At 45.2% G+C, this 14,211-nt stretch overlaps 1 protein-coding gene across 2 annotated transcripts; it reads right to left on the reverse strand.

Moving 5' to 3' along the window:
* Positions 1 to 3,887: 3,887 nt before the first annotated feature.
* On the reverse strand, positions 3,888 to 11,555 carry tmem170b (transmembrane protein 170B). 2 transcript variants are annotated; one of them, XM_034599283.1, is made up of 4 exons: positions 11,154 to 11,319; positions 5,803 to 5,973; positions 4,179 to 4,315; positions 3,892 to 4,143 (listed from the first exon to the last, which is right to left on the reverse strand). In XM_034599283.1, exons 1-3 carry the CDS (start codon positions 11,317 to 11,319, stop codon positions 4,185 to 4,187), a joined length of 468 nt encoding a protein of 155 aa, XP_034455174.1. In that variant the 3' UTR covers positions 3,892 to 4,143; positions 4,179 to 4,184. The 2 variants fall into 2 exon arrangements, with proteins under 2 accessions (XP_034455173.1, XP_034455174.1); XM_034599282.1 differs by having other exon boundaries at positions 3,888 to 4,315; positions 11,154 to 11,555.
* Between the last annotated feature and the right edge of the window lie 2,656 nt (positions 11,556 to 14,211).

Here is a 14,211-nt window from a genome sequence, read left to right on the forward strand (position 1 = left end):
AAGCACGTACGGCACAGCCAAGAGCCGGAGTGGCTCAGCAGCAGGAGGCAGCAGCGGCAACATGGCGTCCTCTCTGATGAGCTCCGTCTGCCCCGGTGCCACCAGGAGACGAGACACGGGCGGAGATGTGACGTCTCTGAACCCGAGGACAATAGAAGCAGACACAGGGAATGATAATGGATTCACAAACTGGGCTTTACCAGCCTGACGCTCCATCTGATTACATTCACAGAGGGTGAACACGACGGTTACTAATACTAATGATTCTTTGTTATCCACAGTCAAGACACAAGATATTATACATGATCTGGACCAGACAACACATTGTCAAAGATGAAACCAAAGACAGCTGATTTTCTTTAAAGGCTATCATATGTTCCAGTGTTTTTAGATCATTTTGAACACGTACTTCAGAGCCATCATCAACTATTAAACTCCCATATCAGCTCTTCTCTAAATACTCTGTAATAAACAACAGAAAATCTTCATCCTCTCTAACTTGAAGGTCGTCGATGCCACATGACTGATTCTCATCATCGGAGTGGATCCACTTTACGCTGCAGATTTTCCAAAAACTCATAATAAAAATCATCTGAAAGAATTTCAGTGAATGTGGACTCGATTTGGCTCCGGCTCTTAACACCGACAACTTCTTCCGTCCTAATGAAGTGTTTCCACTTCTTCACCTCTAATGACTGGAAAGAGAAGGGAGGTGAGGATCAGGAAAAAGAAAACTGGAAGGGAAAGATGAAGCGGCAGCCAGAATCTGCAGGGCGAGTGATGGTGGACCACAAGGGCACAGAGGAGGCAGCAGATGGGTGGAGTTGGGAATGAGGCAGGGAAAAGCAAATCAAGGACGTTTTTAAACCACATAGCAAAAATAAAAAAATGGCAACGCAAAAATGCAATTCAAGGCAACTTACTGCAATAGACTGAACTCGCTCTCCTGTCTTGAATCAACTCATTATTCTAAAGCCAGTATTTAAAATTCATTTTCACAAGTCGAGCAGTTTCAAGTTTTACTACAGTGACGATGCAGAAAGTGAGAAAACAGTCGGTGGAGAAACAGGAAGTGTTTATACTGCAAAAGATTTTTATTTCAACTTACTGTCGAGTATGTACAGGAGAAACAATTTGTACATAAATAGGCAATAGTTATAAATATCAGCGGCTCGGCTGGTACAAAATTAAAAAAAGAACATATTGTACACTATCTACAAGTGCCACTGTGGGATTTGTACATTGTCTCTGGATGGATTGTCCGTACTTGTCCATTCACACACTATCGGAGCTGCACTGCACATGTAATCCCAGCGGGTGCAGAGTCGGAGTCCAGGGGAACATGTGGCATTTAGACAACAGTGGTCTGAGGGGGCAGCTTCAGTGAGAAGCCAACAAAGGAGCCGGGATTATTGAGCTGGGCCTCTCGCTGCAGTGCGATGGCATTTCTAAAAGTCGAGAGGGTATTATTAGTTGCTGGGTGTCTCCTTAGATATTGCAGCAAACACACACACACACACAAAAACTATATTCCTCATGAGCGTTCATGGCACTGGGTGTGAAAATAAATATGTTATCCAGTGGTTATCTTGTTCACATCAGCTGTTGGTGACACTTCGGTTGTGCACATCGAACACTGGGGCTATTTACAGCTCAGGGATGTGCAGCGAGCGCACTGACCTCACGACCTCACAACAGTTCTGACAGCTTCAGCTGCAGAAAAGCGTTTTTTTTCCTGACGCAGCAAATGAAAAGATTTCCTTATGTAAGACACAGCTCAGTGAGCTGCTGCGACGACTCCTCCGAGCAAAGTGTCACCTGCAATTAGGTCCTCGCCCTCTTTACACACGTTCAGGGCTTCGCTAACGAACGTGCACGACCCTGCGAAGCGATAGAAAATTAATTCTCACATGCACGACCACGCAGACTGTGTCACATCTCCCGTGATGTGCACATCCACATGAAAACCTGCAGAAACTGCCCCACACACAGCTTCACAGAGACTCCATCGCTATGACAGCAGATGAGTCATCAGCAGCAGCTCACATTTGGTCCCTGAAAATTGAAAAACATTCACAGCGGGTGGTGGGGACAATGTGCGGAGCGTTCAGGGGGGAAAGAGCCGGCGTTTTCATTCTCCCTAACATGAATTTTACACGTTTTGTTCTTAGAAAACACTTCTGCAGCAGCAATCATCCCTCAGGCTCCTGCTGCCTCTTCATTCGTGTGCGACAGCGTCCTCTTGTGTGCCAAGTGGGTACTGAAGGTGAGCTGTGTCAGTTACATAACTCCTGTTACCTCCAGTGACTCGCAGCACACACACAGGTTTACAACACGACCATCTTCACATCAACCGTGGGGTTTATACGTTTTAACCACAGGTCTCGAGGCTCTTTGATAAACGAGCCAATGTGCAAATGTTTCTAAAACTGAGAGAAACGAATTCAATCTGGGCTGTGATGTTAATCAAAAAGGGTAAAAGATGATAAATAAAAAGGTAAAATGTGAGCGATACTTTGGCATAACTCCTCTCACCCGGGGGTTTATGTACAAAGGAATCTGTTTGAATACTGGGGAGGATTCACGGGGACAAGTTTCTTCTTATTCTTCAGTAACGAGTACGTACAGCAGGTTCAAGCACATTCTTCATATTTGATCCTTTACAGAATCCAGAACCTCAGAGTCTCTTCTGGGTGTAATGATGTGAGAAGTGGGCGGGGTCACACCAGAGTCGTGTCATCGCACACACACACGCGCGTGTGCTGCAAAAAACAAGGCAGATTAAATTCAGTGCAATGTGCAAAGTTAAACTTAAGGAACATGGGTTAAAAGCAACGACACAAAGAAAAGAGGAAGCCACTGAGCAGCCGAGTGTGTCCGACGTTCATGCTGTCGACAAACCGTTATATATATATATCAATACCACTTTCTTTAAAACCTGATCAAATTCTGATCAAACCAGACTGAACGACTCCCCCCCCCCACTGGAGGGTTCGTCCAGGCTTGTCTCTGTTTGCTTTAAAGAAACATTTCAACACCTCAGGAAAAACACACGGATTCATTTTCCTGTTGGGAGTTAAGACGAGAGGAACGATTCAATCTCGTGTCTGTGCAGGAGAAGTGAAGCTGGGAGGAGGCAGCTGTCTCCAAAGTGTGTGAAGATGGACGAGGCCAGTGTCTGTGGCCCGGCTGTAATAAACACAATCCAATTATCTCAATGTTCTGAGAAAAATCAAACATGATATTTAATTTAAACTGTGATTCTTTGTCTGTAAACCTCCACAGGATCATTGTGGCTGATAATCTGTTCAGGCCCGACCTCGGATCAATAACTCTCCCGTGATTATTGGGAAGGTCGATTCAGATCCAGAGTCTCGCTTCATATTTACTGCACAGACACGAGGGGGAGAAGTGAATAATTGTATTTCCCCAGAAACGTCTCCATCCCGAGTTGCGGTTGGCACACGACAAATCAATACTTCAAACAGGAGGAAGGGAACGTAGCACTGATGCTGGTTTTCTCCTCCACATCCGCTGATTCCACACGTCTTAGGCAAAGAGCGTCTCCAACATTTACAAAGTGCAGAACTCTAAAGCTGCGTGTTGCTCGTGAGTGGGAAGGTGCAGCTTTGAAGTCGACTGAGGAAAAGGAGCGATCGACCTGGAGGCTTCAAGCTGATGAAGAGCGAGTTACGCTGATGAACACTGTCGGTGGTTGCGCTCCATAAACTCCTCTTCTTCTCACGCTGATCGTTTATTTCAGGTCGTCACTGTTGCTTCACTTTAAAAAAAAAAAAACTGGTTTTCTTCCCAGCAAGTGCAACAGCAAGCCTTCAAGAGTCAGGGGCCACGCAGGCATCGCCCCAGAGGAGGCCGTTGGCACGAAGAAGCAGCGGAACTCTGGAAAACACCCGGAACGTGACGTGGCTTTCCAGTCCAGAGGCTGAGGATGCCGCCATCTCCACCTGATCTCCGCCCGCCACCGCTGCTCTTTTACATGAAGTTCCCTCTGAATCGCTGCGGGACTGTTGCAGAGACAGAGCAGGGACCCAGGGGGCGCTCTGTCCTGCATCTAGCTCTAAAAGGTCCAGAGCATCTCTGCCACCGGTCAGGACGAGTGCCTCTAAGTCTCTGATTGGCTCGATTCATCAGCGTCCGTGGTTCAACCTGGTCGAGGGTTTCCTTCACAGAGTGGCCAGGATGCGTGAGAAGGATATGACGACAGAGAGGGAGGTCTGACCCACGCCGAGCACCAGAGCCTCCAGCGGGGCCATGTCCTTCCCCGCCACGCGGTAAACTCCGGCCACCGCCGCGCCTGAAGGGAGAAGAAACACACATCGGCAGCGTTAACACAATCTCAGGAGGTGCTTTGACAACAACATTAAGTTATTTATTGTAGCATTATCATCACACACAGCTCATGAACTTTGCATTTGATTGCGGTATCATAAATCTCACACACACACGATACAAACGTTTTTAGATTCAGTGCGACTTGTGGTTCTTGGGGATATAATTATCTCCAATATCCAGTGAGAATAACTGTCAAAAAAATCCTTAGAACTGCAGAATCTTCACGTTCTGATAAATAACAACTTTTTCAATCGTGGATTAAAACGAAACTATTGTTCATATTAGAAACTCTTGGGGCTTTCAAAGATTTAAATCTTGTTTCTTCTTCACTACGTGATCATTTCTTTGCTCCTGCTCTGCTGAGATCGTCTCTGATTTTAATCCAGTCTTGTGTAAACATCAGTGTGTGTGTGTGCTCACCGTCAATAGTCTCATCTCCCTGATCGCTTCACATTAATAATAAAGTGTCTTTCTATTTTAGAGGGGGGGGGGGCTTGCAGCTTGCAGCTCCTGCTCCAGGAGATTTGGGTTTGTTTACACTCCGCTCCGACAAGTCTAAATAATATCTGGTGCAACCCGGGAACATCCTGACAAACTTGGGCTGTTGTCTCCCGTTCAGCTCTCTGACTGGTCGACTGATCCGACCACATCCACACTGTGATTGGTCAGACGAACACCAGTCATCAGTCTGATACTTTCACCGGTGGGAGAAACAGATGACGACGTTTTCACAGATTCACAGTTTAGCATTTTTACCTCCAGGTTCTGTTGTCGTCTGCGTTTGTTTGTCTGTCTGTTATTTAGAAGGATTAACTTCTGCACAGATTAACATGAAACCTAATGGAATGATGCATTATGGGTCAGGGAAGAACGCATAAGGTGTTGGTGCAGATTCCTAAATACAAATCTGGATGTAGTGAATCTAAATGAGGTTTCATAATGTGACTGTTGGAGGTGGTGCAGGTGTGCGCTCTACTGACTGCTATTCTCGTTTCTCTAGTAATCGGTTTTCTAAATTTGTTCGGTTCCCAAACTAATTACGAACCGAGCTCCATCAAACACAGTTGTTCCCTCTGAGAAAACATATAATGCATCCTACAGGGTCTAGTTTGAGCCGCCTTCAGCATTTTGCATATCACAGCTCAGGGTTCAAAATATTGTGATATTTAATTTTGTCAGACGGAGACGAAGCTTCCTGTGAGACGTAAACAAAATCTCTCTCTCGCTCTCTCTCTCGCTCTCTCTCTCTCTCGCTCTCTCGTCATGTCTTTCTCTAGTTGACAGGAGTGAACACACTAACTCCCAGCATCCTGTTCTCTCTCTCTCTCCCTCCCTCCCTCCCTCGCTGTCATCGCCCTTCCTCTTCTTCTGGGTGACGCTGAGGTCGGGCCTAAAAAAAGAACGAATAATAGAATATATAAAAAGAAGAAGTGGAGTTACTGCACTTACTGGTGATGACGCTTCCGGAGAGGGATGCCAGGAAACCCACGCTGACCAGCACCACGGTGATGAGGCGGCCCCTCTTGTGGCGCTGCAGCATGACCAACATGAGCAGCCCCACCGCCCCGTGGACAAAGAGCGAGGAGAAGAGACACCACAGGAACACCCAGTACCACATCTCTGACGGGGAGAGGAGAGCGAACACAGGAGGTTGGATCAGATACAGAGTGAAAACGAGCACCAACAAATACAACTGGAAAGACACTAAACACAACTTTCTGACTGTACAGAGGTGAAGTTTGAGATTTTATTCAGGAACGCTTCAGTAGTGCTGAAATGAACAAAAGAGAAAAACTATATTTTAAAATGTATAGCTATATGCTAGGATTTCTCAGTCAGGAGTTCAGTAAATCATTCAAACTTATATACCAGTAAACTACACATGTGAACATATATAAAATCACATTTGACACAGGATTAGCAATCTCATCTCAGTGAAGAAGATGAAAACATGACTCCCTGAGTAAGTAAAGATTAAATGTCCCTGTAACACAAAGTCTGAGATGAGAGAATATTATCATGTAACGTCGTCCGCTGGCAGATTTCCTGATGCATTTGACAGATTCACACTTTACAGATCCGGGTGCAGAGCTGCTGTTAGAGCGGTGCACGAGTCGCTGTAAAGCCAAGCAGGGGTTTCAATCTGCAGCCGCCACAATGTAAGTCAGGGCTCATCAGGGAGGCAGCCGACCACGGTGATGGAGCCGAGGTGAGAGACGTATGAAAACGGCTGCAAGTGAGATTTCAGCCGAGCTGCTGTGAGATGCCTGCATCCTGCAGGGTCAAGATTGAGCCGATTTAATAAATGATGCCATTAGAAAGTAATTAAAGTAAAAAGCTTTGCAGAAGCTCTGAGGTCAAACCCATTCAATATGTCTCCCTCCTCACCCTCCTCTGTCTCATGGGTGGTTTTTTTGCATAAAGAGCTCTGGCGTCACCGCACTTCGCCAGCGAGGGGCCTCGCTCTGAACCGCTGGCACCGCGCGAGCGAGGAGCAGCCAGCTGGCCGTGAGATTATTCAAGAAGAAAAGAGATCGGCTGAGGACGAGGACCAATCCAAAGCACGGGGATGTTGTGTAAAGGCCTGTTTGGACAAAGCGACATAAACCGGAAACAGGACCGTGTTGTGTGGTGTAAACATCCAAAAGACTCAATTCTATGACAGTATTTCTCATGGAGTCCAGAGGGATTTTAGCATATCCATTTAACCCGGTTGTTCCACAGTCCACTGAGCGCCTACATCCACTTATTGATCAGCCAGTGGAGCCGGGGAGAGATGTGACAGCGCGGTGACACAACGGCTTTCTGTTCTGCACGACTGGGCACAATTAGGTCACGCATCACAGGCCATCCGCCGCCGTCTCTCCACGACCATCACCGGCCGTCCACCGAGCAAGAGGAGGGAGACGTCCGCGACGGGACACGAGAGTGGTCGAGGACAGTGGTGCTCTCAGTTCTGTTAACTATGCTTCCCCCTGTCCTCGGACCCCCGACCCCGACACTGAAAGAGGTCCACCTTCACAGAGGATGCTCAGATCCTCTTAACGCGTCTTGGAGGAGACGAGAGGAGAGGCAGTAAATCAAGGAAGCTCACAGAAGAGGGCAAACCTCCACCAAGGACAAAGCCTCATCTCGCCAGGGTTGAGACATTGAAATATAAAAATTCTGGCAACGGTTCCTTAGATCGACAAAGATGTGAAGGCTTGATATTTTACAGTTTAACCATAAACTTAATATATACATAATAAATAACTATAATTAAATAGAAAACACCTCACATGTGTCAGGATTAGAAGCTTTTCCTTTACTAGACTTTGACAAAACTAATTCAAAACGTAGAAACTGCGACAGCTTCGTTTCACTATATTCAGATTTTATAGATTTAAATATAAATCGAGAAATTAACGGATTAGGAATCAATTATTAAAATCATTGTTAATTCGGGACCCAAGTAATTAAACTGATGCATCGGTAATCGGATCATTTATATGCACATTTATTACATTTTCCTGATCACGTTTTTCCACTTTCTGACTGTCGGAGTTTTATATATCACAAAGGAGATTGTCTACATCATTGCACTGGCACGTTTACATAAGTCATGACTCTCTCTGACACGAACAGCTGCAGGGAACTTAATGCCAGTAAAATCTGTCTTTGGTGGCTAAATGGGGAACAGTCACCGGCCAAGCTGCATGTCCAGGAACATTCAGACCAACATTTACATTTGCAGGAATCTCTGTTGCACTTCTTGATGAATTACAAGCCTGATGAAATGTGATCAAGTACAGGGGAGAAGATTGGTGGGGCGAAATGCTGGGAGAGGAAATCCGCGGCTGGTTATTCACCCTGCCTGATAGAAATGGGTCTCGGCAGGTCATTTATTTCGGTTTAGCAGGTGAACATTAAATCACAGGGCAGAGGCAGTGCTGGTGGCCTCAGCTCAGAGAGAGCGAGCACCTATGGGATGAGGGATGTGCTGCGTCACGTTCAGAGACGCGAGCGAAACACACAGTCCGAGCACGGCATTAACTTCTGCTAATCCGCAACCAGGAGGCCGAGGTCTCTCCATCAGCACGGCAGCTTTAGAGCTCGCCTGTCAACGGGGACACATTTAAAAAGCAGGTCGCTCGATAAGAGGTCAGGTGAGAGATTGTGCATGAACACGCATGTAAGGTCAAATGCAGAACACACACAAGCCACCAGTGGGGGAAAAGCTGCAGATTCACAGAGTGGGAGCCCTGCAGGGGATCGGAGCTCGGCCGTCAGGAGGAAGAATGATGGATCTGACCCGACGTGGAGAGAGAGGGAGAGAGAGAGAGAGCTGGGATATGAACCGGTCGGTGGGGATGAAGCTGAACACAGCATCCTGTCCATGTTTTTAACCAAGTAACCGAATTTAATGTGCAATTTGGTGGAGCTTGATTAAATCTAAGGGAACAGTTGGGCCCCAGTTGTTTGTTGGTTTATAAGCACGACTGCACAAAAACTACTGGATGGATCAACACAAAACTTAGTGGAAGGATCAATCAATCAATCAAATTGTATTTGTATAGCCCATATTCACAAATCACAATTTGTCTCATAGGGCTTTAACAGGGTGTGACATCCTCTGCCCTTAACCCTCAACAAGAGTAAGGAAAAACTTGATGAGGGAGGAACCCAAGAAGATCCAATCGGGGTGGATCCAGGAAATGTTTTAACTTCCTTTAACATTTTCACCATTTTCTCAGGGATTTTTGACGACTGACGTTTCAAATAAAAATCCAGATCTAGTGAATTTAAAGTTGGACAGTTGGGCCTTGGCAGAGTTGGGGTCAGTGGTTTAAGCACAAACCCAGTTTCCTGTCAATGTGCCCTGGGTGGAGCTACAAATGTAAACATGGATACTGGGAACATAGAAGCAAACACATTTCTGCAGGTTATATAACCATGATGAATAGACTAAGTTGACACAACATTCTGAAAATAGAGTAAAAGCCTTTTTACCGCAGTGAAATACAAGTATGACCTCTTTTACAAACCACAAAATAAATGACCTGCATGTTCCGCTGACCTCAAACTGCTGCGAGCACACAAATCATAAACAGGAAATTCAGCAGTTTGAGGAACTCCTCTGGGCCTCAAAGAAAGGTTAAAGGTCTTTATGCATCTTAAAACTTCACATCTGCGTATGGAGCCTGTCCCTCTTGTTCAGGACTCACTCTAAAAACAGCTGCACTTCATAACGTGGGTCTGTGCCAACTCGTATATGACCACACGTCCGCCTTTTGCTCCACTCTCGCACTGCAGGGAGGGACTCAAGAATTTCTGTAATCTTGTATTTATACAACAGGCAGCACCAACCAATCCTGTGGTTTCTATAGACAAATCTAACTTCACCATATTTGAGCAGCAGCTTTCTTGTGTCAATTTCTCTCTGAGGAAGTTTGGCCCGTCTGCAGACGAGATAAGAAACCAAATGGTCTCTAAATGGTTGTTTTTTTTAAATAATTTGAAATGGTCAAGTTCCTCTTCCTCAAAGCTTCTTAACACCTGAGGCACTTGTTCTATAATTCATCAAATTCAGTTTAAGGTTCAGCCCGAACTGGAAAGAAACATTGACAGGATTCTCCGTTCAGCTTTATCCCCAACAACTAACCAGCAATATAGAATAGATCAGAATAGAAAGGACAGAATCGAATAGAGATCATGAGGACAGACAATCATATGAAAGACAGGGTCATAAAAAATAAGCGGCAACATAAAACAACACAACATTGTGGATTGGATGTCATTTCAGATCTTCCTTTCTCTGCACCACATCATTCCTGGGAAATCAGTGAAAATGTAAATGTAAAATTGCCTATCTCCTAATAATATCTATTCCATTCCACCTCCTTCCACAAAGTTCCGTGGTAATCCGACCCGTAGTTTTTGTGTAATCTCGCTTACAAAAATACAAACCAACACAAAAACGAACATAACCTCCTTGGTGGAGGAAGTAATCTGTGGAGAAACTGAGACCTGACCAGCCACAGATGGAAATGAAGTGGACCCACAGATCCCAGCAACCTCCAAGTCTCTAGAGTAGTTATAATATTTACTAGATTTAAAGAAAGTGTTAAATAAAATTCCCTTAATCTGCACCGGAATTTAAAGGGTTTTCTTCCTTCCACCAAGTTTCGTAGAAAACCGTCCAGTAGCTTTTGCGTTATCTTGTTCACAATCACACAAACCTCCCAACACACACTACCACGCCGCCCTATTCTCTTTTTGGGATTGTTGACAGCAACTTCTGGGAGGAGGCACTCACATTTGAAATGTCACACTTCAGCCATCAGTCCAATAATTGAGAACCCAGTCTCCTTTCAGAAAACCCCCCATTAAAGATGCTGTCGGTGGATTTGAGCTCCACACAGAGCTGCTGCCCTGAGCCCAGGATGCTGCCTCTCATCGCCCCTTGATTCCTGGACAGCAGGACAAAGGGAGGAGGAGGGAACCGAGCGACACTTCATTTACTAACCTGGATGATTCCCTATTTCTGTTTTCCATGTCATGCACCGACTCTACACGCGCGGACAGTGGACAGACATTTTTTTATTCTCTATAAAGAGGAGGTGGCACAGATGCTCCTTTTATTAGGAACACCTCAGCCCCTTTGCACACTGAGCACGCGAAGGGGAAACACACATTACAATGTAGGTTTGTTTAGATTTACGCACATTACGCACATGTAGTAGTAATGTGCAGCTGATGATGCTGATGATACTGATGATGAAGATGAGGGTGAAGATGACACCACCTTCCATTACGCATACCTGCGAAGTGCTGCAGAGTCGCGCCTTGCACCCAGAGGCTCAGCACTTGCTGCACCGACAGATTAACTGAATAATCCCGGCTCGTGCTCATGTTTCTGCCGCCGCCGCCGCCCGGGCTCGCTCGCCTCTCTATCGAGTCGCTGTACCGGGCTTTAGACGAAGGCATGGAGGAGACCGGGGTGGCATCGGGGGTGGGTGGGGGTGGTGGGTGGTGGGGGGTGTGTGAGGCGGCTCTCCCCAGCGCGGCTCGCCTCTACCGGTGCCTCTGCTTCGGCTTGACGTCCGTCTCCGCTGCGGGAAGGGAAGGGCCGCCGGCGGGTCGCTTCATCCTCGGCTGCGCGGAGGCCATGATGTGGAGATGAAGTCCTACATCGGCCACGTTAAAGGGCCAGAGCCTGGTTCACAGAAAGGGGGGGGGCTCACGCTCTACGTCCGCTTCATGAATGGGGAAGAGGAAAAGAGGGCGGTGGCGTTTACGCAGGAACTGTGCGTAAATCTTCTGGGTAGCGCGTAATCACGTCACAAAGCAGGATTGGCTGGAGATCACATGTTGCACCGGTCAGCTGGGCCACATGGGAAATGTTGAGGTTTTATACCAGGAGCTCAGAATTATCATATTTTGAGGGGAAATTATCAACCAGAGTAAAGATGCGTTTAACAGACGTGATCCAAATTTTAATGCTGTCACAAAATGATCAAATTATCGTACATAATGCGTTATTGTTCGTACATCTCACAGAGGGCAAAATGATCGTACAATTATGATAATTATCGTACATCTGGTACCGATAATTATCTTTATGAACACACAACAGTTTAGCTAGTTACAATTTGCAATATGTAAGTATGTTGTTTCATCCCTTGACTGGCAGTCACACATTACGGTTGCTAGGCAACAAACAAGAGCAATTTTAGCCCTTAGCCACTATTAGCATAGGTGGCACGAGCTTTTCCAACAGGCACTGAATGTTTCTCAGGCAATCAGAAGAGAGGAATACAAGTACACACAACATTAATAAACATAAAAATGTCATGATTTGTGTTGTAATGTTTATTTTATGTATATTGTTTTTAGGCCTGAATAAAGCTACATATGACGACGCCAACATGGGGGCGTTGCCTACGACGACGGACGGATGTAGGAACTCTCCGGGGGTGCTGATTGGCTCCTGCTACGTCACCGTGAAAAACACCTGATGTAATAATGTTTGAATCGTAGTCTAATACCCTAAATATTGAAAATGGAGCTGGATTAAAATGCAGCAGACTTCATTTCACCAAAGACCGTTTTAGCCAAAGTGTGACATCTTCTCCTCGCACAGTTCAGCGTCAGGAAGAAAGAAAGAGTAATAAAAGTTAAATGCTTGGCGGCCAGGAGGAGCCTGAGTGTTACGCAGACAGTTAATGTTCTGGCACATTTCTCTGAGGAGTGCGGTATTTTAAGAAGTGGCCCAGTTCAGACGTACGAGGGCGAGAAAAACGTCTGACATTTGACATCTTTTGAGTCTAAAGACTTTTCCCTCAGGGGGACAGGGTGGGATTTAAGAAGCTGCTGAATAATGAGGAAATACACATCTTATATCAGTGTATCAGGTACCAGTGAGGTTTTGCTCTTAAGTTACAGATTATTTACACCTCACAGTTATGCTGAATACTATATAACATTTTGACTACATGCCAGAGAGCCATTATCTTCCATTTGAAATATAATGTATGTGTAATTATTCTTTATCTAGGTAGTGTTGCCCTATCTTCGCACGGTGAGCACAGATTCTCACTGTTGCAAGTCAGCCACTTCATTTTTCATGGGATATGAAATCTGAAAAATACACAATACATCAATTCAGAAATCCAGTGAAAAGCTACGACGCACTGAGACACATCCCCCACTGAGCTCCCCGAGGACATCAGGTTGAAACTGTTGGAACACTTACTTTCCCTTTTCCCCCTGTAGCCGTCTTGTTCTGGAGATATCTTTAACTCTTTGTCTCTCTGCCCTGAAGGCCTGAACACGACTGAAGAGGTTCAGACACGATATTGAAGAAAGGGAAAAAAACAAGGTCTAGGTTCTTCTCTATTTTTGAGAAGCACCATGTTGTTTTTCAACCATGTCTGTTATGGATTCGATAAGAAATATTAAAGCAATCAAACCAAATCATTGAATTGGAGAAAGAAATGTGTAAAACTGAAATCATATCAAGCTTCGTCAACATGTACCAACTTTAACAAGTCTTCTTCAAGGTGTCCGACAACAGAGATTCGATAAATACATAGAATTGGATTCAAATCATTAGATAAAGAAAAATCTAAAGAAATCATGTTGTAATTAGGGTAATCAATTGGGAAGCCTTTTAAACACATTATATATTTAACCCTTAGTCCTGGGTTATATTGGCTTTTGATTTAGCTTTCATATAACCCATATTTAACATGCATATTTCTTTATTTTTCAGCCCAGCATTGCCTGTATGTCACAAATCACAAGTTTACCTCAGGTTTATAGACAAAGTTAAAAGTTCATGTCGTCCTAGAAATACTGTGATATTTATATTTGACTCTGACTCTTTGTTTTTAATGTTTTACGTTTGATTGTTGCATTTATACCAAAGGGGATTGTTTCCATTGTGATTGACTGAAGAGGCAGTTGTTTGGTTGTGGGGTTGGTCAGCCGGCTGAAGGGAGGGAGGTGGAGCCGCGTGGGCGGAGGAGATGAAGAAGCCGAACACATCAATGGTTCGCAGCAGTGAGATGAAAGAGTCCTTTGACTCTCCCACAGTTTGCTGCATCTTTGACTCGATCTGAACCGTCTCTCCGCTCACGGATCCGAGAACAAAAGATGTATTTACTCCACAACTCGTCTCCTCTTGGTTTGATAAGTACAGATCCAAGCGGTGAGAGATTCATCTGCTTCTCCCTTTATCCCAGAGAGAATACAACTTTGTTTATTAAAGGAGGAGTTGGGTTTTTTTTTTCTCCACCACATGGAAAACAAACACGTTATTAACATATCAAATGCAGCCGAGCTCGAGTGGATTTAATGAACCAGGGGCTGAATGCT

The sequence above is a fragment of the Hippoglossus hippoglossus genome, chromosome 11 (genome assembly GCF_009819705.1).
Source record: "Hippoglossus hippoglossus isolate fHipHip1 chromosome 11, fHipHip1.pri, whole genome shotgun sequence".
Classification (NCBI taxonomy): Eukaryota; Metazoa; Chordata; class Actinopteri; order Pleuronectiformes; family Pleuronectidae; genus Hippoglossus; species Hippoglossus hippoglossus.